This window comes from Triticum aestivum, chromosome 5B, assembly GCF_018294505.1.
Source record: "Triticum aestivum cultivar Chinese Spring chromosome 5B, IWGSC CS RefSeq v2.1, whole genome shotgun sequence".
Taxonomy (NCBI): domain Eukaryota; kingdom Viridiplantae; phylum Streptophyta; class Magnoliopsida; order Poales; family Poaceae; genus Triticum; species Triticum aestivum.
The window spans coordinates 541,427,419-541,453,122 of NC_057807.1; the positions used below are offsets into that span (position 1 = coordinate 541,427,419).

At 45.5% G+C, this 25,704-nt stretch overlaps 3 protein-coding genes and 2 long non-coding RNA genes across 6 annotated transcripts; 1 reads left to right on the forward strand and 4 right to left on the reverse strand.

Annotated features, from left to right (window-relative positions):
- Positions 1 to 865: 865 nt before the first annotated feature.
- LOC123113051 (uncharacterized) lies at positions 866 to 1,477 on the forward strand. Its single transcript, XR_006455876.1, has 2 exons — positions 866 to 1,018; positions 1,103 to 1,477. It is a non-coding gene; the product is annotated as an uncharacterized lncRNA (long non-coding RNA).
- A 290-nt stretch (positions 1,478 to 1,767) lies between these two features.
- LOC123113050 (actin-related protein 4) lies at positions 1,768 to 9,496 on the reverse strand. Of its 2 annotated transcripts, XM_044534158.1 has the most exons (20): positions 9,312 to 9,496; positions 9,132 to 9,223; positions 8,137 to 8,310; positions 7,978 to 8,051; positions 7,548 to 7,628; positions 7,397 to 7,457; positions 7,277 to 7,326; positions 6,722 to 6,776; positions 6,408 to 6,485; positions 6,280 to 6,333; positions 5,594 to 5,647; positions 5,442 to 5,502; positions 5,075 to 5,126; positions 4,431 to 4,497; positions 3,517 to 3,576; positions 3,366 to 3,428; positions 3,150 to 3,212; positions 2,698 to 2,762; positions 2,261 to 2,329; positions 1,768 to 2,177 (listed from the first exon to the last, which is right to left on the reverse strand). In XM_044534158.1, exons 1-20 carry the CDS (start codon positions 9,322 to 9,324, stop codon positions 2,132 to 2,134), a joined length of 1,332 nt encoding a protein of 443 aa, XP_044390093.1. In that variant the 5' UTR covers positions 9,325 to 9,496; the 3' UTR covers positions 1,768 to 2,131. The 2 variants fall into 2 exon arrangements, 1 of the variants encoding a protein (XP_044390093.1); XR_006455875.1 differs by lacking the exons at positions 1,768 to 2,177; positions 2,261 to 2,329; positions 2,698 to 2,762; ... (2 more) ...; positions 3,517 to 3,576; positions 4,431 to 4,497 and having other exon boundaries at positions 6,722 to 6,796.
- Positions 9,497 to 16,333: 6,837 nt separating this feature from the next.
- On the reverse strand, positions 16,334 to 17,565 carry LOC123116841 (uncharacterized). Its single transcript, XR_006457216.1, has 4 exons — positions 17,274 to 17,565; positions 17,093 to 17,193; positions 16,853 to 17,017; positions 16,334 to 16,765 (listed from the first exon to the last, which is right to left on the reverse strand). It is a non-coding gene; the product is annotated as an uncharacterized lncRNA (long non-coding RNA).
- Positions 17,566 to 18,066: 501 nt separating this feature from the next.
- Positions 18,067 to 19,416, reverse strand: LOC123116842 (protein MAIN-LIKE 1). Its single transcript, XM_044537733.1, has 3 exons — positions 18,995 to 19,416; positions 18,297 to 18,917; positions 18,067 to 18,210 (listed from the first exon to the last, which is right to left on the reverse strand). Exons 1-3 carry the CDS (start codon positions 19,025 to 19,027, stop codon positions 18,139 to 18,141), a joined length of 726 nt encoding a protein of 241 aa, XP_044393668.1. The 5' UTR covers positions 19,028 to 19,416; the 3' UTR covers positions 18,067 to 18,138.
- Positions 19,417 to 21,378: 1,962 nt separating this feature from the next.
- LOC123116843 (uncharacterized) lies at positions 21,379 to 25,136 on the reverse strand. Its single transcript, XM_044537734.1, has 6 exons — positions 24,842 to 25,136; positions 24,637 to 24,720; positions 24,435 to 24,512; positions 24,144 to 24,308; positions 23,955 to 24,047; positions 21,379 to 23,876 (listed from the first exon to the last, which is right to left on the reverse strand). The coding sequence occupies exons 1-6, from the start codon at positions 25,059 to 25,061 to the stop codon at positions 23,812 to 23,814; spliced, it is 705 nt and encodes a 234-aa protein (XP_044393669.1). The 5' UTR covers positions 25,062 to 25,136; the 3' UTR covers positions 21,379 to 23,811.
- Between the last annotated feature and the right edge of the window lie 568 nt (positions 25,137 to 25,704).

Sequence of the window (25,704 nt, forward strand, 5' to 3'; positions counted from 1 at the left end):
CCGCAACGGGCCTCTTCTCCGGCAAGGGAAAGGGCCCCGCCATCTCTCCATGCACTCCCCCCCCCCCTCCCTTCGTCGTCTCCCCGCCGAAGGCAGCGGATCGACATCCAGTGCACCAGACAAAGTGGCACTGAGAGCACCGCGTCCCTCACCCCCTACCCTGACGTCCACGCTCCCACACGACTGGTACTTGGATCCGGAGAGAATCCCAGTGCCGGTGGCGCCGCGGTCAGCGCGGGCGCACGCAGAGGAGGTACAACGCCGGAGGCAGCTGCTGACACCGGAGTAGCGCCAAGAGCCGGCGTACGCGTTCGACTCACCGGCGTGGCAGCGGTGGTTCGTCTTCGAGCACGAGGAGGCCAGGAAGCGCCGCGTCCGCGATGTCTCGCATGGCTCCCCGCCGCCGCCCCTCGTAGTGTGCGACGAGGACCAGGTGGCGGAAGCCGCCTACCAAGCGGTGCTGGCGGCTGTCCTTCGGAAGAGCGAGGAGGAGCGATGCAGATAGGAGGAGGAGGAGGTAGCTTACGAGACACGCATGGCGGAGGTCATGGTGCTGTCCGCGGCCGGCGACTGTGCCGTGCCGTCGCTGGACCTGCCGTCCCAGCCAAGGCCGAGCCGGACCCCCATCGAGTGCTACTCCTGGACCGGAGTGGTGCGCGAATGGGTCAGCGCGCCACCGATCTGGATGAGACGGCCGAGGCGTAGGAGCGCGCCTACCTCGAGCAATAGCTGGACATAGGTGTCTGCTGAACCGATCCAAACGAGTAAAAAAGCAAATAAAATCGTCGTTTGTTTGGGTCGGCACGTTGGAGTTGCTCTAAAGTCTGTGGGCCGGTGCTCGTGTCTAGCATTTTTGCTGGGAACTAGTCTCCCAGCTAACTAACCGATCCCCGTGTCCTCCCCTCCTTCCCTCCCTCCCTCCTCCGTGTCGCCTGTGAGCACCGCACGAGGATGAGGGTGCTGGGCAGGAACGTGTCCCCGAGGCAGATCGCGCTGCTCGCCGCAGGGTAGGCAAGAGGTGCCGGCGCCGCCGCGTTCTGATCTCTCTCGTCGCTCCTCCTCCGTGGATTGATTAATGAATCTGGGTGTATGCTGTATGCAGGCTGGTGTTCTTGGGGGCGACGACGTACGACGTGCACCGCTCCATCAAGAACAACGACCAGCCCCCGACCAGGGAGCAGGTGGCGGCGCTCCAGGACTTCATCGACTCCAGAAAGCGCTAATTTGGATTTTGGGGCCGCCGATGCTCGACCGATTCCCCTGAGCGGCTGCGCGGTGTATATGCTTGTGATCTCTGTTCCGTGGTGCGTTCGTCTGAATCAATAAGAGCGGCCATGGATGTGTCGACATTATTATTATTCCCCAAAGGAGCAACTGGCTGGTGTGTATGCATGTATGTAAACCGTGTACAGTGAACCAATTTCCGTTTCTCCCATGTTGCATCGGAATGGCTTTGTTGGCCAGTGCTCGTGTATTATTAGTTGTGGAGTTGTGCACATCTACCTCCGCAGTTGCAGCATTTCATATGTGCACATCTACCTCCGCAGTTCCCGTGAAATGCATCAGAGACTCTGGGTAGTTTCTTCAACTAATATTATGTTGTCCGCTTCATGCCAGAGCCATTAACAACAAGCACCTGTAAACCAGCAACGGCCAGCTACAGCGTTGACGTGAATGGAGTTCGTTCTTGGCTTGGCATTGCAAGTTCAATGACCGTTTGACATCTAAGATGTAGTCCATCAGTTACAGCATCAAGAACCAGCTGCGTATCTAAATGGCTTAAGACTTGATTCCCGGATACATTGACTGGAGTCTGGATACTAGACTGTTACACATTCTCTACATCACAGACGACAAAAACTACCATCAATGACAAGTATCAGATGAGTTTGTTCTCAAGTTGGACTCGCAGAGCTAAAGATAATTCGGTAACGACAACAATATAAATATCCCCCAGATAACAAAGGTGGCGACCAACGCACATCTTTCGGCACGCACGTACAAGTATCAGCTGAGTTTGTTCTAGAGCTGCACTCACGGACCTAAAGATAGTCGGTCGCCTGCATCTAACTGTTGCCCACACACATCTTTCGGCAACATAAAGCTTGGGCTGCATGCATGCTTCACCATTTCATGGGCATTTCCTCTGGATATAGGAAACGCCGTGCTCTTCGTACCTGTTCGCGAGAAGATAGATATTGTTAGGCGTATGATACAACAGAGCAGGGCAACCAGACAGAACCTAGAAAATCAAACTTACTCTGCCTTGGAGAACCACATTTGCTGGAACGACCCAAGGGATGCAAGGATGCTCCCTCCAATCCAGACACTGCACTCATCAAATTATAATGTGTAAGTTATGTCAATCAACATCTAACCGATGATGAATCTCAGCACTAGCGGACACACAGACAAAACCAGTCATACGGCATGCATTTTTTCTGTGGTGGCCCTTCCTTATGGTCAAGGATAAGTTTTATTCCTGGCATTGCGATCAGCATGCTTTCATCAATTTTAGACCGCCTTCAGGGCCACGACATGTTCTTGCATTAAGCTACTCATGTAATTAAAACAGCAAAAAGAACAGTTTTACTTTCCAATGGCAACACAAGCAATCATTCAAATTCCTCTGCTGCTAACGGGATCCACTGGGCATAGTCAGTTCATACAAACACGAGCAAATATACTGGATCTTACCTGAATCGCCTCTCCGTTGAATTTCCACTTGCCAAAACCTTTACCCGAGCATTTTGAGGGGACTCCTGCGATCATTGAGTTAAAAATAAGAATAAGCTCAGAGATTCAGAAAACACCATCAACTAACCAGCAAAACCAAGACAAAAGAACCATTCTCAACAGCCTTAACCATAGATTCTCCTATTTATGAACAACCATGTAGTGACTAGTCACTAACCAAAAGAATCAATGAGATGCATTTTATTCTTCTATTTTTTAGGAAGGTCACAGAAATAAGGTGGGAAGCTTTGTCTAAAGCATGATTTGACTTCATACAAAGCAAATAAGTTATGCATTGAACTAATAGCAAAGCTTCGAAGAAAACATACATAAACTGAGACATGCTTGGAAACGGTGAAAACATATAAAAATACAACATTTATCCTAGCTTGTTCAGCTGCCTTCTTATTTACCTCCAGTACTTCTTTTTCTAGACGGTCCTTTAACTGCAGAATTGATGATGAGCCACCAGAAAGCTATCCAGAATACAAGTTTGCAGATGTTAGAGTTGTATTAACAAATTATAACAGGAGAATTGAAGATTATGTTATACGAGTTCTTTCACTAAGCCCGTGCATGGGGGCATGTAGAGAGAAGACGCAATGCAGCACTGGAATTAATGTCTTTACCAAGATGCTGCTGAGTAGCTCCTTGCGAATGTCAACATCACACCTATTTACACTTTCAAGGACCTGATGAAAAGCAAGGGTGGCAACAACTTCATTAACATGAAGAACTGTCCAAGCTGCACAACAATATAAGCACCCATACTTAACTCACCATTCGTGGAAGTCCACGAATCGAAGTGGAATCTCCAAATCCATCGATCCCAGGAATAGTCTGTTGATAACAAAATTAGTGTGCAGTAGAGAGGTTGAAGACAAGTCAGCTAGGTCCAAAAGAAATTATTGAATATTGATAGCATCCACTGAAGGACACCTTTGATATTTGGGATCAATGCTGCAGAAAGATGGGGATCGATGAAGATGTGAACCATCAAATCAAAGCCGGATGGATGAAGTGGCGTCAAACTTCTGGCGTTCTCTGTGACAAGAGTGCCACAAAAGCTAAAAGGAAGGTTCTATAGGACGGCGATTCGATCCGCAATGTTGTATGGCGTTGAATGTTGGCCGACTAAAAGGCGACATGTTCAACAGTTAGGTTTAGCGTAGATGCGCATGTTGAGATGGATGTGTGGCCACACAAGGAAGAATCGGGTCCGGAATGATGATATACGGGACAAAGTTGGGGTGGCACCAATTGAAGAGAAGCTTGTCCAAAATCGTCTGAGATGGTTTGGGCATATTCAGCGCAGGCCTCTAGAAGCTCCAGTGCATAGCGGACGGCTAAAGCATGTTGATAATGTGAGGAGAGGTCGTGGTAGACCAAACTTGACATGGGAGGAGTCCGTAAAGAGAGACCTGAAGGACTGGAGTATCACCAAGAACAAGCCGTGCGTGGAAGCTAGCTATCCATGTGCTCTACCATGAGTTGGTTGCGAGATTTTATGGGTTTCAGCTCTAGCCTACCCCAACTTCTTGGGACAAAAGGCTTTGTTGTTGTTGTTGTTGTTGATAGCATCTACTGAAGAAGCAATGAACTTGTTCTGTTCCTGGATAGTGTAATCAACCACTAGTACAGATCCTAAACAACTGACATACATGTACACAGCAAATTATACTTTTCTCACTCACCTGAGAAAGGAATGGGTTGAACAAAATGTCAGGAATCTTGAATCTCTCTGCACCAACTTCAATAGTTCTGCTCAGGTATAACATAGATAAGTTATAACCTCTACAAACATAAACAACATATTTACCACAAAATTGCAGTAACAGAAACAGAGAAAGTGGAGACGTCAGAATCATATATAGGTGCATTGTGCAGCCGAAATCAGAATACCATGCATACTTGTAATGGACATGAAAAATCTACAATCGTCATAGTAGCTGCATCATGATATGGTCTACCAGGCTGCAACAACTCGGGGCTATACTAAAATGTGGCACATGCGCAGATACTAGTAAACAGTGACATAGATTTCGCCATTCTATTTTCAGACTTCCTTTTCAATGGATTTTGAGTCGAAACTTTGTGGTTTCTAAACCACAATATCTCAGTGTTATGATATATTGGTTTTATGTCGATTTGTAAACAACTAAGTTTGTCATGACTATTTGGTGGCCGTACTGAAGAGGGTATGCACAATGGAGTAAGAGGTCAAGACGCATCAGATACGCTCCAGAAAAGTAGCTACTAGCCCATATTTAATATCTAATTGTTAACAAAATAGAATTATTCTGATTGGAGAAATGTGTCTACATAATTGATAACTTACTGCCCGTCTGGAAGCTCGTATGAAGTTGTGGGAACATTTGCATATGCCACTTCTGCATAAAAATAAAGCAGGGAAAGTGAACAGCAGAACCTAAAAGAGGAACTCCAAAGCAAGATAATGCTTAATAAGCATACAAAGAGATATGTCAAATAGTCAAACGAATAAAAATCATGGTGATTAACAGACGATATGCATAAAAAGTAGCCAACTATACTATGGTTGTATGCATATATATAATTCATCAATGGATCAACTGAAACTGGCTTGATCATCAGATTTTGCGTGCATGCCAGTATGGTCCAAGCTTGCGCATCAATATAGCAGAGCTAAACAATCACAGAAATAATGTGTTTTCGAAATGCTATACCATCGAAGGGAGTATCTGGAACTCTACAAACCGTCTCCTTGATGTCGCTAGCAATAGCTCTCTGTGATACAGAAGTAAGCATCACCATTAAATGCATCCAGACAAAAATTAACAAAGCAAACCAAGAATTACAGATTTGCCAATGAACATACCATGTGGTACAACCTGTAACTATCCGTGGTGTTCGGAAAATCAAGGTCTACAACCTGAAAAGATAAACATAGGTTCACAAAATAAACACCACATAGGTTCACAAAATAAACACCACATAGTTTCCCTAATATCCATCTAGTGTAATGCTAATTAAATTAGAATGTAACCATGATTAATTAATTAACACAGCAAGTTCAGAACCTTAGTATCACATAAATACGAAGAAAAACACTAAAGAAATTTTAACGGGCCAGCTATATATAGTCAAAGAATCACCTACTGCGCATGTATCTGTGAATATCGATATGTACAGGGAGGCGTTACTTCATGATATTGGAAATGCCAAAATAGTATTCGATGTCTACCGAGAGATTTACTCCACGTGGTAAAACTTAATTGGTGCCAGAAACAAACTTGGCAAGGGGGAGGGGTACAGACCACCTTGCAGGCTCTCTCAACTTTTTTTGTTAGAAGACAAGGATGATAGGTATATTGTATATTTTGCCCCTCCTCTTTACTGGTGTATTGATTTCAACTATACCAACAGTTCAGCTCACATTCAATGGAACAAGGAGTTTCAACAAAGGGGCGCATCGAATGGTGTGAAGAGTTATCTCTTGGTCCAAAGGAATCAGCAGACAAGAAAAGGATGTCAATTTCAGATGTAATGTTATAGAAACTACACCTTATAATCTCCAGGGCTCACTTCCTTCTTCTTGAAGGAATACCGGGGCCTGATCTGAGAAGTGAACAAACAGGATATGAAAATACAGCAAGGACTAGTATGCTATCTTAACCAAGAGAGGTGCTTACAACAACGCCCTTGCTCTCCAAGCTTTTCATCATACAGTCAGTCAAAAATTCACCGCCTATCGGAGAAGTTGCCACAGACTGCCACATGAAAACAAGTTATAAAAATGGTAGAAGAAAAGGCTTCAGAAGATGCAAGGCAAAAGCGATAATAATGTTGCATATGCCAGAGTCCATATGATACAACTTAGCATTTTATTTTATCAAATGTTAAAGCAGCTTGGATTAATCAAATTTTCAAATGAAATGCAGAAAGTAAAAACAGGCAAATCACTACACCTCTCCTTGAAAATCAGGATAATGATAGCATAACATACCTTTTGCAAAACATAACCATCATGCACAGCAGAAACCACAGTAGACCCACCACCACTGCACCAAACATGATCGCTCTGTCATATTCCAGAAATTTCTATCATGATAAAGACCCAAAGCAGTAAAATTAAGATGAAATAAATTTGATATATGTTTGACACGAGCTTCTCCCAAGTCTTCATATGATAAGTTTCATAGCACTTCTTATGAAACGCTCAAGGAATCAAGAAGGTAACCTAAGCACGAAACCAGATTAAGGTGTTTAAATCAAGGAAAGTGAAAAAGGGAAATTCGAGCATTAACAGTTAGAACCAACTTCTTCATGAGTATTTCCTTGGTGTGGATGAACTGTTACACACTATCTGTGTTATGTGCAACGTATTGGTAAAAACAATTTACTTCAGACGTAGAGTAGCAAATTAAGAACCAAGCAGACACCACAACACAGTGGACTTGTTCATAAACTAATCGGGCTAACATAGCAAAAAAGGGACCTCATCTATTTCTAAGGAAAACAGCAGGTTGCAGAGATAAAATGTCATCAAGAAAATGCTGACCTGTCAACCACTAGAGATGTAGCACGTCCAGATGCAAAAGATGTGAGAACCTGATAACCCAATCAACAAGTAAGAATAATTAACTGGTTGTATTAAAGATTACTTCTGAGAGAGACATACCGCATTTTTTGCTAGGAACAGTGCTGGCACTTTGTACTTCTCAAACATAAGTTCTGCTGCTCTATAGGACATGAAAAATAAGAGTCAGGCTTGAAAGCATTGATATGGGTTAGCAATATAAATATTTTAAAAACAAAACATGCACACATACTTCTCTCTTTGCTGTGCACTGTTTATAGATGGTTCCGCTATGAGCATAGGATGCTCTTCAGGATTGATCAATAGCCGCCGTCTGAAATATAGAACAAGTCAGTGTGACAATATAGTAGATCAACAGAAATAGTAACTTCAACAAATTACATAGCATCGTAACAAGGAAATCCTTGTACTTAATCAACCTTAGCTGTTACAGAAGACATATGAAATAAAACAGGAGGGAAAACAACGATCATTTCTCGCATACCCACAAACTAAACAATTTCACAATCAGTATACTCAGCGAAATGTACACAGAATGTTAAATGTTAAGCTTGAACTAGTAACTTAATTGTAGTTCAGCTGGTGTCGTTGCTGATTATCGACGGACCGTGTTAAAGAGGAGAAATTGCTCAGAGCTGCATCAAGTAGATAAATAAATTTACCTAAAAGCATGATTCCATATGTTGTCAACAACATCCCAATCTGTAACTGTTCCATCTTTCATCGGTGAGATCACCTGTTTTGTGGAGGGGGGGACCAATAAGCGATAGTTAATAGAAATCATGAGTAACAAATCACCCTTAGAATGTGCGGTCACTAACCTCCATATGATCCCTCCTGAATTCTAATTCTTGACCTACATAAAATTTGCGTTTTGTCTTGGCTTTGTCCACATCCATAGGCTTGGATCCATTCTTAGGATCAGATGCAGAGTCAGCCTCCTTCTCTGGCTTAGCTTCATCAGTATCTTCCGCTTGTTCAATTGAACCAACAACCTTAACATATCAAAACAAGATACTGAGTGTGATAAGTTGTGCTGCCCAAAACGTACCAATTAGGTAGCTCACATAACCTTGAACCAACAAAAGAACAACATAATTCCCAAGCACTGGTCAGGGCAAGCAGAAGAAAACGAGCTAAACCCAAACATGGCATTAAGTGGCCAAATTCAAACCATTTTCTTAGTGCGAATCACACAGTATTTTTCGTTTTTCTTTGAATTTTTTTACACCGCTTATTGCATCAGAAACAGAGTGAAACTAGTAATTTACTGCCAGACTGCAAAAATTAGACAATAATCCCACTAACACTTGAAATTCAGCTCTTTTTTTGTTTGACTCACAGTGTATGTAAGAAATGCTCACAGTAATTAATAACACTAATAGCTAGCGGCAAATCTGAGCCATTAGAGCCTGAATCATGAACCGACTATGTAGATTATAAAGATTGCACACCCTACGCTCAAACTAACAGGTAGGTGCAGGTCCCATCGCATTTTATTGATTCGATGCTTGAAGTCAACTTCGGATTAAAGTGGCTACTTATATTTGCAGAGTAGGGCGTGCCTGCTACAAAATTTGCAATTTGGCCCACTATGGCAATTAACTGACAGTAGCAAGCACACCATGTTTGAACCAGAACCCAAGGCTGTCGATTCGAAAACTTAGGAATGAAGCACCAATTTGTCCATCACCAGCACAAACTTGCGCGGTTGTAATGCACACAAATTCAGCACTAAGAATCGGTTCCCCTCCGAGTTCAACGAACTAAAACAGCCTGCAATTCGAACAGTATGAGGGCGGCAGGGGAAGCTCACCGAGGGGAAGACGGATTTGGGGGTGTCGTCGCCCGCGTATCCGGCCTTGCAGCTGTAGGAGCCCACGTCGATGACGATGGCCGAGACCTCGTCTGCGGGGGGAAGAAGTTAGCGGCCGCGCGGCGGGAGATCTCCAGGGTTTAGTTAGGGTTTAGCAGGGGCAGGGGCGAGAGATCTTACCGCCGCCGTACATGGCTGGAGATCCGGAGAGGCAGGGCTCGGCGAGCGGGGGCGGGGGCGGGAGCGGCGCGGCGCGGGGCGGGTCGAGGGCCGGATGTAGGTGGCGTGCCGGGTCTGCGGGCCTAACGCGTCGGCGGCGACGCTTGTACGGCACGGAGCGAGGGCTCGGAAGGGGGGGGGGGGGGGGGGGGGAGTGGAGAAAAAAACAACGAGCGAGTTTGGCTCTGGATAATGGATTTTTTTTCTATTTTTCTGCCGATGCTGGGCCTCGGTCGACCGATCAGAAGCCGCACGCGCGCAGTCGTCTGATTGCCTCTCGGGTAATCTCTTTCTTCCAGGCGTAGTCGCACACCTCACATCATCCCAAGTTCCCAACCCCTCTTCGCCATGGCAAAACATAGGGGAGCCGCAGCCGCCCCTAGCTCGTTCTTCGGTCATCCCCTCGCAACACCAAATTTAACAATTTTGACCTCGGGACGAAATCAAATCACAGAATGAATTACTCGTGAAACTATTTCACGCCGATGACATTTTTGTGTAGCACCCGCCACGCAGGCGCCACACCCTACGGTGCAGCGCCTACCTCTGGGGTGTTGCACATCTGTCCACCGTGGCAGCCCCTGGGCCCGCACCCAGTAGTGCAGCGCCTCCAAGCTAGGCGCCACACATTTAAAGTGCAGCGCATGGCGCTCGGGCGTTGCACTGTGACTTATCCAGCCACTCGGCTGCCCCCCCCCACTCCCCCCACCCCACACACCCCAACCCAAGCTTTGCCCCCTCTCCCACTCTCTCTCCCTCTCAAAACCTCTCCCAAATCTTGCAAATTTGGCGAATTTGTCCGTGGATTTTGAAGTCAAACCCTCCCTCAAGGTAATCTTCTTCGATCCCCTTGTTTTGATCCAAGTAATGTTATCAATTTGCTCATTTGTTGCTAGTTTGGGGAAACCCTAGTTTTGTTTGGATCTAGAGATTTGCATGGAGACAGGGCCGGTCCTGATATTTTGGGGGCCCAGGGCGAAATTACAACCAGGGGCCCCTACTATAAAGATCAAAATAATAATCTCATTTTTTTAGTTCATTCCTTTACTTAACTTATTATTGTCTATTGTTCCAAAATAAAACAAAAATTGCAAATGGTGTATTCATTTACTTAATTAGACAAATCGAATACCTGATAGAGGGCAAACATCAAGATGAAAGGTTTATAAAGTTTAAAAGCTTCATTTGCAACAATAAAAGATCATTTACCTACCGGAGGGCTATGGGAGTCTGAGTGGCTTTATTATATAACCATGTTTGGATTGAAGTTATGCGTGTAAGAATAGCTGAGACGTTCTTCCAATTTTTAAGTTAAATTTGCAGTCATGATGATTTGGAGAGAGAATGCAAAGACCGACAATCGAACACATAGCAGGCAATTTTTTCAATAGATAAGGCGATTGGTGTTGTGTTGACAAAGTACAGATTGAAATAAGAAATAGAGCAACGGGCACACGAAATCAAAATTGTGTACTACATCATATGCGAGACCTTCTAAGATCTGACTGCTGCTGCACCATATGAACGTGACCAATTAGAAAGAGGAGGTTAGGGATGACCTTATAAGTGGGGTGGCTTCGTCTTGCACATGAGAGACATCTCACGAACGTGGGATAACACAACGGGCCCGGGGACCTGGAGGAAGACCAGCCGGCCGCATGGCGGAGAGCGATACATCGGTGGCGCGTCTCACGATCGGGATCGGGGCCCTTGGGGGAATAGTATCGTCGCGAAGCGGCGAACTCGCGATGGAAAGAAAGAAAACATGGCTACTCGTGGACTACGTGCATCTAGATCGCTGCCTCCTTATGGTCTGGGCCATGGGCTCCTTGCAAACCCTGGAGGAGGCCCCTAGATTTCGGGGGCCCTGGGCGGCCGCCCCCCTGCCACCCCCTCAGGGTCGGCCCTGCATGGAGATGTGAGATGTTTGTTTGCAAATTTCCTATGATTAGGCTTTGTTAGTATGTTAGGGTTATTCTTATGGGTGTTCTTATGTTGATGCTAGGGTTAGGTTTAGGGATAGGGTTATAGTTAGGGTTAGGGTTAGGGTTGTTGTTTGATATATATTTTAGGGTTTGTATTCCTTGTTAATCCTTGGATTAGTACTCATGGAAGCAATGTTACGTTGTGTTATTTGAATTCTTATAGGGATGGGTAGAACATGTGTGTTTGTTCATCATGGGGACAAAGATGCCTTCTTGAAAGGCAATATTGAACCGGAGCCGGATGAGCTTGACATGGTGTTTGATAGTAGTCCTAGCTATGCGGAGCTGTTGCTACAAGTGAGAAAAGATTTGAATTGGATGGACCCTAGTGATATCGTTGAGTTGGAGGGAAGGCATAATGTAGGTTTTGGAATGCACATCCGTTGAAAGACAATGTGTGTCAACTCGGAGCAACGTTGGGTTGCATACAAGGAAACGGTGGCCGAATCACTAGACAAGGCTCTTGAGTTATTTGCAACAAAGAAGGTTGATTCAAGTTTGCATTTGGACTTGAACCGGAACCCCTCCCCTTTGGTTGCTAGTATCCCCCCACCCTTGAAGTGAGATGAAATTGTTGAACCTCTTTTTGACCCATGAAGTGAGGCCAACATTAAGCCTATTTACAAACAACCAAGATGAAGCTTTGCAAGAGGAGAATGATGAGTATGCGGACGATGACAATGAAGTTGATCTCCATGACAACAATGTGGGTGATCTCGACAAATATCATTTGCAAGAGACAATGGACCATTCCATCCCTTTTTCCCGTGCATATGCATCGGACTCGAATGATGATGGTCCCGACGAACAAGTTGATGCAGAGGGGTTCACGGTGAAGGAGGTCGAAGCTTTCGAGAAGGTATTCGGTTGGGATCATCGAACTACATTGTTCAAGGATGTTAGTCTCGCGGATGAAGCCATGGTAGATAGTGTCCAATGTATATCTCTTGGGGTTAGGCCAAGATGTCACTGTGATTTGGGAGACGACAAGAACCAGATTGCAAAAGGGTCTAAGTTCGAAACCTTCTTGGAATTGAAGATGTGGCTCGACAACTACTCGGTTATGCATTATCGTCCACACAAGGTGGTGAACTCGGACGTCAATGTGCGCTACACGGTTGCATGTGCATGTGAAGATGAAATATGTCCGTGGATTGTGCATGCAAGAGCATGGAAAGGAGGTCCCACTTGGCACATAGTGAGTTGTATGCCAACTCACATGTGCCGAGGCAAAAGGGTGGATGGCAAGATTGTGTCCCAAGACCACAGACAACTCACGTCCGAGTTCACCGCTTACAGGCTCTCCAACTCAATATCCACACTTCCAACAATGAGCGTCCAACATGTCATTGACCTTGTGAAAGCCATCTTTCATTACAAGGTGAAGTACGACAAGGCATGGAAGACGAAGCAAGCCGCATTTAAGATGTTGTATGGTACTTGGCAGGAAGCATACAACTGAATCCCTAGGTTGTTGTTAGCCATGGCCGCGACAAACCCGGGCATGGTTCATGTGGTCGAGCCTCATGGGCACCAAACAATAGTTCATGAAGGAAGGAAAGTCTGAGTATTTGGTCGTGCATTTTGGGTATTCGAGCAATGCGTGAGGGCTTTCGAACACTGTAGGCCGGTCATCGCCATTGATGGCACGTTCTTGACCGGACAATACAATGGCACCTTGTTGGTTGCAATAGCAAGTGATGCCAATAACCGGGTGTTGCCATTGGCATTTTCTTTGGTTGAGGTGGAGAACAATGACAACTGGGGGTGGTTTTTGCGTCTTTTGAGGACGAAGGTGTTACTCGCTCAAAGGGAAATTTGTGTCATATCGGATCAGCATCTAGGAATTCTTAACGCGGTGGAGATTGACATTCCCGGGCATGCTCCGTTGCACCATCAATTGTGCATGAGGCACTTTTGTTTGAACTTTTATAGGGCGTGTGGCCTTAAGGAGTTGGCCGATGATCTTCAAGATTGTTGTCTCGCTTTCTCCGACAAACGGTTTGCCACTTTGTATCACAAATTGCTCGCACACAAAAAACTACATCCCGGGGGTCAAGACTTTCTCAATAGGCACATTCAATACCGGAACAAGTGGGCACGTGCTTTTGATGAAGATGGCCGGAGATACGGTCAAATGACAAGCAATATGGCCGAATGCTTCAATAGGGTGCTCAAAGGTGCACGTGGATTACCCGTGACGGCAATAGTTCAATACACATTTGACAAGATGAATGTGTACTTTCTAAAGTACTCGATGGAAATGGATGCATAGATAGCGGGTGAGAACCCGCGCAAGTACAAGTACAAGTTCCCACCCAAGGTTGATGAATGGTTAGAATTTCAATCACGGAAGGCGGACTCAGAAGAAGCTATATTATATGACAACGAAGAGTGGAAGTACAAAGTGAAAGAGCCAGGAGGAACCACAAACGATGGCCGCCAACATGGAGGTCGGGCTTTCAAGGTGTCATTAACACAATGTGATTGCTCTTGCGGGAGGCCATTGTTGCTTCATCTCCCATGCTCACACTTGTATACCGTTGGTCGCGTTAGGAATGTGGACATCAATCACCCACGCACTGTGAGGGAGTCGGAGTTCTCAATCATGACGGTCAAGAAAACATGGGCTCCCCGCTTTCACCCATATTTTGACCAATCACAATGGCCGGAGTACCATGGTGTTCAACTATGGCTGGATCCGGAGTTGAAGATTGTTAAACGGGGTAGACGTAAGACAAAGCATCTTAGAGGTGACATGGACGGATGGGGCCATGGTGGCCGCTGCGAAACAGGCAACGACCAATTCCAAGAGCCTCGTGAGAGCTCCCGTTGTGGGGAGTGCAAAGGTCATGGCCACAACAAAAGAAAATGTACGAAACCAAGGAAAAGGTCCAAGAAAAATGATGCAAGCACAAGCCAACGAGGAGCTACACAAGGAAGCCAACCAAGTGGTAGCCAACAAGTGCCAAGCCAACCAAGTGGTAGCCAACAAGTGCCAAGGCAACCAAGTGTTAGCCAAAGAGGATCTAGGCAACAAAGAGGTCGGCAACTAGGACTTACAAGAGGCCATGGTGGTGATAGAGCTTGTGGTGGTGGTGTAGGCCGTGGTGGTGGTAGAGCTTGTGGTGGTGGTGTTGGCCGTGGTGATGGTCTTGGCCGTGGTGGTGGACTTGGCCTTGGTGGTGGTCTTGGCCTTGGTGGTGGACTTGGTCGTGGTGATGGACAGGGACAAGGTTGTTATAGAGAAATGTTTGGATACCTCGATGGACCATTTTCGTATGTTGCTCACTAACTATAATGTTTCATATGTTCTTGTTTTTCATATGTTCTTTTTTTTCATATATTCTTGTTGTACATGTTCTTCCATTTGTTTTTATTGTCTTTACTGACCATTATGTTTCACTCATTGTAGGTATGGCGGCTTCCCAACCCAACAAACCGACAATGAAGGAGGATGGCGAAGATGAGATGGCGGGATGGTGGGAGAAGGCTGCGAAGAAGCTTAGAGATGAGGATGCAGCCGCACTAAAGAAGAAGAAGGAAGAGGAACTTGAGAAGAAGAGGAAGGAAAGAGAGAGAGCGACAAATGTGATGTACGCTAGGGAGCAAGCGTTGGTGAGGAAATGTGAGGAGGCACAGAAGAAGCGTCAAAAGGATTTTGAAGAAAGAATCATGAAGCTTTCGGCAATTGCAACTAAAAAAAGAGGGACAATCAGATATTCATGGAGAGGGTTGTTAAGGAGGCTCACCTCATAAGGAAAAGGGAGGAGGAAGAGGAAGAAGAGAGGAAGAAGAAGAAGGGAAAGGGGCCTTGCTCTATGCAATAGAGCTATGTCATCTTCAACTTGCTTGTGGACGATGATCGTGTTATCCTCTAAAGTATGCTCTTCGATTTGGTTGTGAACTACTATGTGTCATGAACTACTATGCCTCCTCCTCGATTTGGTTGTGAACTACTATGTGTCGTGAAGTACTATGTATTTCCTCCTAAATTTGGTTGTATGAACTACTCCTCAAGTTGAAGTAATATGTGTTATGAACTAGTATGTGTCGTGAAGTACTTTGTGCATATGTTGTCTTCACAGTTGTTTGCTTGCTAGGTACCAGTCCTACTTCACATCATCGTACTATGTGTGCATATGCCAAAAAATTCTCTAAGTCCTAGTGCAACGCCTAGCTCCTGGGTGTTGCACTGCTCAGTGTGGCGCCTCCAGGCTGGGCGTTGCACAGGTATGTAACTAGCAAACCTTCTGTTGCTCTCTGTACAACTCTTCCCAGGCATGCAACGCCCAAGAGCTAGGTGCTGCACTGGTGCGTGTGATGCCAAGGGGTGCAGTGCAACGCCCAGGAGCTAGGCGTTGCACTGCTCAGTGTGGCGCCACCAAGCTGGGCGTTGCACAGGTCTATAACTAGCAAAACATTATGTTTCTCTCTAGACAGCTCTTCCCAGGGGTGCAACGCCTAATAGCTAGGCGTCACACGCACCAGTCCAGCGCCTAGCTCTTGGGCGTTGCACGCCTGGGAAGAGCTGTCCAGAGAGAAACGGAATGTTTTGCTAGTTACAGACCTGTGCAACGCCTAGCTTGGCGGCGCCACACTGAGCAGTGCAACGCATAGCTCCTGGGCGTTACACTGCTCAGTGTGGCACCTCCAGACTGGGCGTTGCACAGGTCTATAACTACCAAAACATTTTGTTGCTCTCTGGATAGCTCTTCCCAAGCCACAAATTCGCTAAGTGTTTGTGTGGCGCCTAGCTAGGAGGTGCCACACTGTACAGTGCAACGGCCGCTTGCTAGGCGCTACACTGTAGAGTGTGGCGCCTCCCAGCTAGGCGCTGGACAAATACTTAGTGTTTTTTGTCATTTAGACTAGGTCATTTTCAGGCACAGTTCAACATTTCGTACAATAAACAGTAAGGATCTTTAAGTTCAACAAAGACTGTGACTCCTATAGTGACCATCACAACAAGTTTAATATTACTAACACCACTCCAAGTTCAACGACATAACAAGTTCCACATTACTAAGAGATGCCACAACTTCAAATTTAACATAGAGCTACCACCACTCCAAGTTCAACGACATAATAAGTTTCACATTACTAAGAGCTACCACCACTCCAAGTTCAACATTACAAATAGAGGACGATGACTAGTTCCTTGAGCACTTTTTGGCTCCTCCCCCCTCTTGACGGAGATCTTCTTCACCTTCCTAGGAAGAGGAACCCGCTCCGGCTCCGGCTCCGGTTCCTCCATGTCATCCACATTGTCATCCAAATAGTCATCCAAAGCCGCCATCCGCGAGGTGCCGACCATCCTTTTGCCTCTTTGGGTGAAGTCTTCAGGTGTGTATTTGTTGATTCCTTCCTAGGCTTTAACTGGTATGCAGACCGAACCTGGTATGTCCCCAAGGTCATATCATCAATAACCTATGCATCAACAAAAGATATGGAAAGACCGTGTGTGAGGATATAGTTAGCAATGCATCAACAATTGGATATATGCTCATGCCATACCTCTTGGGTGATCACACCCACATCCTCATCCTCCAAAGGATCACCATGGCCCTGGCCCGAAGTGGGACCTGATGGTGTCGCTGACCTAGACCATTCTGGTGATACATATTCGGGGTCACAACAACCTAAAAGGTTTGATAGCCGCCTTAACTTTTGGCCCTGGCGCTGCAACATGTACAAGTGAATGAGACATCCAACGTAGCAAAACATGTTAAGTGCTAGTTTGAAGGAGATGTGAACCTTAATGAATGCTCTAAGTGCACCTTCCCCGTCGCTTTTGCCAGCCGGGTTGTTTCCAGAATAGTCTCGGTCTCATCAGTTGCTTTCTTGATCTGGGCACGCTATGAACAGAAACGGTATTAATGTGTTAGGCAAGCGAAGATGAGAATAGTGCGAATGGAAAAGCAAAAAGGGCAAATACCACAAAGTTCATCATTGGAGCTGAAGGAATCACTGAGTTGCCTTTCCTGACTATTGGTGCTGGGCTAGCTCATCAAAAACGGTGGGATCTTCCAAAATCTCCTCAGCATACGCCGGCTTGCATACCTCCACACGGGTACTTGCAAGAAACCATATGAGATAGTTGTTGAACGCGATCGGGCAGTGCTCACGAAGTTGGGCTCGTTTTCCATCCCTAGCTTGCTCCACACTAAGCGCGAACTGTACGACATACTTCCTGTGATGCTTGGCCCAATCCTTGATCTTCCGCTGCTTTTTCCTATCCAACCTGCAAGTTATAAACAGAATATTACCACCATCGAAACGGCCGAGAAGCCGCTAAGTGCTCAAGGTTAATTATATCTTACGCGTGTAGCAACTTGTCGGTGTCCTCCCACTCCGGCGGGTGTGGCTGGAACAAACCAAACTGGCGGAACACCCGATGTGGCAGGTGAAGCTCAACCGCCCAGTTGCGTATGAGTGGGCACCACATATGCCAGAGATCCCTATCCCTAGTGCACATCGGATTCAACCTGAACTCTACAGGGTTACCAAAACTCTCTCCTTTTCCATACGGCTCCCATTCCACCTGCAAAATGGGATAGAATGCAAGATTTATATCAAGTTACGATAGAAGCATGATAATCACTTATGCAATGACGATTCACCTGCTCAGGCGTGATCGCGTCCAGCTCGCTCTTGTACAACTTGTACATGACCGACGGATCATCCGTCGTCTCATTTAACACATCCCACTTGTAAGCCCAAGTGGGGAGCCGTAGTGGGTCATTTTTGTTGTCCCAATCCTCGTACTTCACGGTCTTCGATCGTCCAACCGGCAAACGCTCCTAGCTCCATATGGAAAGTGCGAGCATACAACCACCAATACCTTCAGATGGCCTACAACAGGCTTCGTCCAGCTGCACATAAAAGAGAACATGGTTGAATTAACAGCAAGATCGCATTGATAATGTAGCAATGAAGTGAAAAAGAAACAACTTCATACCTGTCTATACAAGTAAGCCAGTGTCGCCGAACCCCAACTCCATTTGCTATCGAAGACGGTCAATGCCTTCAGCCACATCCATGGAGCATTCTTGCCTATGCCATCAGCAAATATAGTCCTGGATATCACGTACCACATGTAGACACGAGCATATGTCTTGACCGTGTCCTCATTAGATTCCTCAGGGCAAGTACCAAAGTGCATTGTAATCCACGTGAAAGGAGCGCCGGCTACGACTCTTTCCTTCTTCTTGTCTTCTGCTTCTGGTTCCCGAGGCTCTGGAGGAACCATAACGATAAGGGCTTGCATCTGCGCGCGCCACCCATCAGAATTGGTGTTCATACATAGAGGATTCCCATCGATAGGAAGACCGGTGATCATAGCTATATCCTGGAGCGTCATGGTCATCTCCCCGGTCCGAAGATGGAAACTGTGTGTCTCTGGCCTCCAATGATCAATAAGCATGGTGAGTGCTACAACATTGTTGGGTGGCGTCGACCGGCTGACCAACTGAATGAAAGGGAGAAGTCCCGTCTCCCTTACATATGGTGTGTACCACTCATCACAGAGCATCCACCCAAGGGTGACCCCGTGAGACCGAAGCTTCAGAGGTGCAAGCTCCTACAAACAAACAAATCATAAAATTACATATATGGGGCATTTGTGTTTGAAATAAACACGAAATTCATAACACTGACCACTTTCATTATTACCCGCTGCTCCACCGACATAGCGTACGACCAGTGTTGTTTGTCCCAGTGATCATCGAGAAGCCAAACCACCCTAACAATCTGAAAAAAAGCTTTCTTGTCATTGGTGCGTATCTTTTGAACACAAATAAACTAAAGTACACCTACTAGATGCAAAATTCAAAGCATATGTATCTAAAGCATTCTTGTCAATACAAATATAATTTCAACACAAATAAACTAAACTAGGCCTACTTCATGCAAGATTAAATACAAATCTCTTTTCCATATAAAATAACATGTCAACCTATGTATCCAAACCATATCTTTTTAATAAAATAAAATAAACTAGGGTCGCAAAATTAGGTACATGCAAGATTATAATACATGCAACATTCAAATCTAATCAAATCAAACAAGGGTTCCTCAAAATCTTCAAAATAGCATACATTATATGGATGGAAAGAAGGGGATCGGATGAGGGTACCTTCTAGGATGGATTGGTGAAGGAATCCACGGACCAAATCGTCCGATCTGATGGATTTAGGAGAGGGGATTGAGAGGGGGAGAGGAGAGGACCGCCGCCACGGCTTCTTCTCGTTCTGTAACTGGTGGCAAAGGGGTGGGCGGGGGAGGAGAGGGCCGCCGCGGCTGGATGTAAGTCATAGTGCAGCGCCCGAGGGCTAGGTGCTAGACTTTACATGTGTGGCGCCTAGCACGCAGGTGCTGCACGGCTGGGTGCGGGGCTCAGGCCTGCCACGGTGGACAGATGTGCAACGCCCCCCAAGTTAGGCGCTGCACGGTAGGGTGTGACGCCTGCGTGGCGCGCGCTACACAAGAAGGTCACCGGCGTGAAATAGTTTCAGGGGCAGTTAGTTTCAGGGGCAGTTCATTCTGTGATTTGATTTCGTCCCGAGGTCAAAATTGTCAAATTTGCCGCCGGTGACAGCCTCCGTAGTAGCATTGCTTGCTGCTAGTCGCAGCACGGATCGCTCATCGTCGGTTGCAATGCTAGAAGTGACGGATCCAGAATTCTATACATTTCTTTTTCGCGATGAAGAATTTTACATATGGGTGTTAAAAAAAATGCGGGTATCAAAACAAAAATTGATCTAATATCTAAAATGTCCACGTAGCAAGAACCCTTTTTCCATCAAAATGAGAATACCTTATAAAAATGAAAAACCGTGATGCTATGGCAGAAGTCTTAAAGTACTAGTAAGATGCCCGTGCGCTGCACGGAACACCAAAATGCATTGATTCGGAAGTTGTTTATTTGACAAAGTATGTGGTGGTCATCTCATGTGTAACAAATATCGATAGGTTTCCTTGTATATTCATTCTGATCTAGAGCTCACAAGCATCTGAGCGTGAATAGTAAACTAGCCTAACCCGCGCGGCGGCACGCCGCGCTCGATGATCACTCGCAAATGTGCAATCTACTGATTCAAGAGTGGATCAGTGCATGCTGACTTAATCTCAGAATAATATATAGAGACATTAAAGAAATCGAACATACGAAGCTATTGAAATGTTGCAAACGAAGGGATACAAAGGTACAAATTAAAAGTAGCACACTTCAGAAGTAAACCAGTTATTCAAACTACATACAGTTCACTGCAAACAAGAACTGTATATAAAAACACAAACACACTACATAAATAAGCTAGAAGTAGTTGCTAGTGGATTAGATCATTCTAGTATATCCTCCTGAAGGATTGGTGCCTGTGATAAAGTGGTAAAGTGATTTTGCGAATTCCTGCACACGTCCGACGGGAGGGTGCGCGCCCGTGTATTTGATAATGGGATCGTCGCTATCTGGGAGCTGGGGATACATGTGAAGTGGTAATTATATGGAGTGGTATGATATTTGAAACATTGCCACATATCGTTGCAAACATTTTAGTCTGCCTTGTGAATAGACCTTGTTGAGCATTATTATGTTGGCAAGGATTTTCTTCTTCTTCACAAAGTAGTAGTGTATTTTCTTTTTCTTTTTTTTGCGAGAAAAAAGAGATTTCATTGCTTAACCAGTGTGGTTACAATCGTTTGAATACAGCAAATCAATCTCAAAGGGAACCGATCTAAGCCACACCGCAGTGCGCTTGTTGTGATAGTAGTAGTGTTTGCTTGTAGATGATAATTTATGTTATTATATTGCATATAGTTTATGTTATTATATTGTGTACAGATATTTCTCAGTTGTTGTTGAGTTCTTTTAATGTTTTTTTTTCATATTCTTGTTTGTATATTGAAGTGTCTCAGGTAATTGTGCTTATTTTGTTTAAAATAGTGGTTGGAAGCATGTAAGTGTAATAGAAGAATAATTAATTTAATATGTGCAAGACGTTCGGAGCCAATCCACTGAATCACAAAGTAGTAGTGTCTGCTTGTAGATGATAGTTTATGGTATATTGCATACTCCTTCCGTCCGCGAACAAGTATACATCTAATTTTTATCTTCGGTCAAAGTTTTAAAAGTTTGACCAAATTTACAGAAAAGAATAGTAGCATATATGACATCAAATTGGTATATTATGAAAGTACATTTCAAAATGAATCTAAGGATGCTAATTTGGTGCCATAAATGATGCTACTTTTTCCTAGAAAGTTGGTCAAAATTTTAAAACTTTTACTCAGAATGTTATTATATTGTGTATAGATATTTCTCATTTGTTGTTGAGTTTTTTTAATGTTTTTTTTTCATATTCTTCTTTGTATATTGGACTGTCTCGGGTAATTGTGCTCATTTTGTTTAAAATAGTGGGTGGAAGCATGTAAGTGTAACAGAAGAACAGTTAATTTAATATGTACAAGACGCTTCGGAGCCATTCCACTGAATCTATTTGACGTTGGAAACTTTCAGATTTTTTTTAATTTGTTACTGTTCATAGCCTCATATGGGGTGTAGGGGCACCCAGAGCTGAAAAACCACTCCCACCGACAAATCCTCCAAAAATCTGGTCGGATGCCAATTTTCCTTGTATAGAAAGAAAATAACAGGTCTTTAAATCCCATGAGGGAGTTCCAAAATTGTGAGTGTCTATGTCCTTCTTTAGCTTGACAAAGTCTGACTATTGAGAAACTTTTTCTGCAGTACGTGAGTTGCATCTTCAGATCCAAATTTCTACAGGCACTTTCCAAGAAGACAAACATTCATATATATTCTAAATTCAGAATACACATGCAAGTCGAAACCGGCTGCACCGTAAATAGAAAAGCCAAAAGTGCTAAGCACCGAGCTACAGACACACCTGAACAAAGGCTTGCATGCGATCTCTTTCTTGGTTCTGCCTTTTTCCTTGCTAGCTAGCTAGCTAGTTGAACTAACGGATGTATACACCCGATCATGCATGGTCTATTCGTATATTCTGAATTCAGAGAGGCCGCGATCATGCTTCTCTCTTGATTTTTTTTTCTTCCTGCATGATTATAATGATCCGTCTACATCTTGATCTTTGTAGGGGCATGGGTCTACATCTTATAATGATCCGTCTTCCTGCCAATGGTCTGTATATTCAGACGACCACGACCTCGGCACCCCGGGCTACAACGAAAGCGGCTGTGGCGGGGATGTGACGTTGCTCCTGCTGCGCCCGGAGCTCACGTGCAGGCGGCTCATGCATCTCGCTAGAAGTAGCGTCAGCATGGTAAACAGATCCTTCACGGAACCAAAAAAAAAGCCCCACATTTCCGGCAGCAAAAATCCGGTCCACCATAATACGAACGCCCCCTAAGTGGTTGTTTGGATAATAAATATTAGCATTGAGTTTATATAAAACGAGTTTTTACCTGATTTTTAGGAAAACCAGTTTTTACTAACTTCTTTGTTAATAGTCAGTTTACAGAAGACCATGTTTGGGTTGAAAAGTGGGTTTGTCCAGTTCCCTATTCTCCGGTGATTTTCTTGTTCTCGACTTTCCGTCAATGAAACGCAGGTAATGGAACTGGGTAGTTGATCTCACCGGACGGCCGCGTACACGCACACGTAGAAAGTTGCTACCATGGGCAAGCATCTGCCGGCTGTGAAATGTACGAAACGTACACGTACGCGAGAGACACAAGAGGATTCATGGCAAAAGCCTCCTCGGATCCACCTTCCTCTTGGTCGTTCACGCTGCATGCACGTAGGCATTCATGGCCATGGCACCCCTGTCTGTGGCTATGTACCCTCGCCGTTGGGGTTAAGGACGAGAAAACCTTTGTGCCCACGGGTGCAAACCCTTTGGTCGACGCCAAGCTGCAGGCATATATGGCTCCTCCTGCTTTGTTGTCACGTGCCGACGGCTCGCCGCGAACGCTCAACGAGCTGACCTCGGCGGCGGTGACGACGACCAGGACGGACGACACGGAGGACGCGTCAGCCGTGGCGCGGCGGCCAGACGAGGACGTACAACCACGTGGTACGACTCACCGGTGAGCTGATCACAGCCGCCGTTGTCTCACTGACCCTCGAGCAGGCCGGAGATATGTATTCAAGGACGTGGCAACCACCAGCCTCGGTAGCTTCTCTTCGCTCATGAACGGGCCCGCTGGGATCGGCAACAGAGACGAACGAGGATACGCAAATCGAGTTTTTACAAAAACGACTAATAGTCGTTTCTCCACAAACGCGAAATTCTGGGTTATAGAAAATTCGGTTTTCCAAATCCACAGATTAGTTAGGCTAGCCAAACGTGGTTTTAGGTTGTTAGGCCGTTTTCTTAGTTTATATAGAACGGATTTTCTACAAACCACCTATCCAAACAACCTCTAAAAGTAGCTGCAAAACAGAACACCGAGTTGGCAACACAGATGGAAAGCAACACGGGCACATAAACCATAAATTATATATACTCACCCTTAACCAATTGGATGTTATCTTTAGAAAAGGGAGGTTGCATCACACGTACTGGAAATAGAAGGGAAAAACATAAGACCACATGCATCAGCGTTCGGAGAAGAATAAGAACAACGACCAAAAAAATACCTCTTTTCCGGCCCGACCAGTACGATCGCACCAAAATCCGCTTACGGCGTGCACACACAACACGAAAATGCTCCATAAGAGGAGTAGGCATCACTCAAATGGCAAACACGTACGCAAATTAGAACCAATCCTAGAAAAACACCACAAAACCCAAAAGAAGTACACACATATTTAGGAAACTGGACTTACCAAGAGGAGTAGGCCGACCAAAGATACCAGCGGCACATAAAGGCACCACTCTTGGACGGCAATGAAAAGTCGTATCACCAACCAAAGAGCCATAAAGATGAACACCAGCAGGAAAATCAGAAACAGAAGCACTCGTTCTGTCAACCACTTCGACAAGCAGAATACCTGCAAGCAACCATTAGATGGACCACATTAGAATCCTACCAATAAGCACAACACCAAACGGCTAAATAGAACAACACCAAAGGCATAAAATAAGTGAAATAAGCAACAAAGAAAAAAGAAAACAACCAGGTCGTACGCTGGCAGGCCAAACAGCCGGGACAGACCCACCGGCCACTGAAGAAGAGCACGCACCAACGGCAGCACCTGCAAGAAAAAGAAGCAATAAATCGGCACAGACAACAATCAAACCAACAAAAAAAACGCAGCAAAACAGCCACAGGCACGCACAGGCACTCGCATGCATACAGCAAGAATCGAGGGCACTCACCGACGGTACAATCCACAGGCCGCTTCCCTAATGAAATCTCCCGACGACGACTATCAACGTCCACATTAACATCTCGCCACGAATCTAATCGGTGCACACCCACAACATGAAATAACCAATCAATAAGATGGCAACCTAGACGAAGCAGCACAAAATCTGTACAGAGGAAACTGCAACGACAAAAAGGCAAAAAAAAAATGCTCACCAGCCCGGGAAGAACGAAACGGCCGGCGAGACCCGGACCGGAGGCTGCATCCCGAATCAGCCGGCCGGCCACGCCCACCAGCGAATGCCATCGTCGACGACGAATCCACGGAAGAAATGCGGCCGGCAGCGCGGCGCACGCGGGCAATGACAGCCGCCCGAATCCCAGGAGGGCGGCCCCGACGGCGTCGGCCGGATCGAACCGTAGCAGGCCCAGCCATCGCCGAACAAAGAAGCAGCACTACTGCTGAAGAAAGAAGAAGAAAACCGGAAGCGAACGCAATGAGCAGCGGAGGCACAAGAGCACCTGTATTTATAGGGAATGACAGCACAGAAAAGTTCAAATCGGAGACGGGAAGCAAAGGCGTCAGAGAAACACGCAGAGGCTTCCAGCAAAGTGGCAACCGCCAGCGCAGAAATACGCAGAGACTTCCATCGAAGCGGCAACCGCCAGCGCGAAAAGTGGAGAAGATGCAAACGGCAGCCAACCCAGCCAAGCATACGTGGCAAAAAGCAGAGATAAAAAAAGGAAGTAGACAGCGGCGCATGCAGAAGAATCCAAACCAGGCGATAGACAAATTGGTCTCCCCCATGCAACCAATACGAAACTGAACATGGACACCCAATCGTCAAAGGCGGTCCTATTTTTTTAATGATTCCCAGCGACATGCGCTCCGCTCACCCAGGCGTGCACACACCCACATCCCCCACTATTACACGTGTTGCACATTCATTGGATGATTTGTTATGATAGGAAAAAGTGGGAAAAACCAGAAAAACTAAACCTAGCCAAGTTTAGTATATGTAGAATGTAGGCAAAAAAGATAAAAAAACATATATCTTTTGCAAACAAAAGCGTTCGAC

Excerpts from the sequence above, each read along its gene's own strand:
- LOC123116843 (XM_044537734.1), bottom strand. The coding sequence starts at position 25,061 with ATGGCTGGGCCTGCTACGGTTCGATCCGGCCGACGCCGTCGGGGCCGC. Across the intron at positions 24,513-24,636 it reads GCCTGTGGATTGTACCGTCG|GTGCTGCCGTTGGTGCGTGC; the intron begins GTGAGTGCCCTC and ends TTTTTCTTGCAG. Across the intron at positions 23,877-23,954 it reads CTGGTCGGGCCGGAAAAGAG|TACGTGTGATGCAACCTCCC; the intron begins GTATTTTTTTGG and ends TTCTATTTCCAG.
- LOC123113050 (XM_044534158.1), bottom strand. Across the intron at positions 6,486-6,721 it reads ATGGTTATGTTTTGCAAAAG|TCTGTGGCAACTTCTCCGAT; the intron begins GTATGTTATGCT and ends TTCATGTGGCAG. Across the intron at positions 3,429-3,516 it reads TTCGTGGACTTCCACGAATG|GTCCTTGAAAGTGTAAATAG; the intron begins GTGAGTTAAGTA and ends GCTTTTCATCAG.
- LOC123116842 (XM_044537733.1), bottom strand. The coding sequence starts at position 19,027 with ATGTCGGTGGAGCAGCGGGTAATAATGAAAGTG. Across the intron at positions 18,918-18,994 it reads AGCGGGTAATAATGAAAGTG|GAGCTTGCACCTCTGAAGCT; the intron begins GTCAGTGTTATG and ends GTTTGTTTGTAG. Across the intron at positions 18,211-18,296 it reads TGGCTTACTTGTATAGACAG|CTGGACGAAGCCTGTTGTAG; the intron begins GTATGAAGTTGT and ends TTTTATGTGCAG.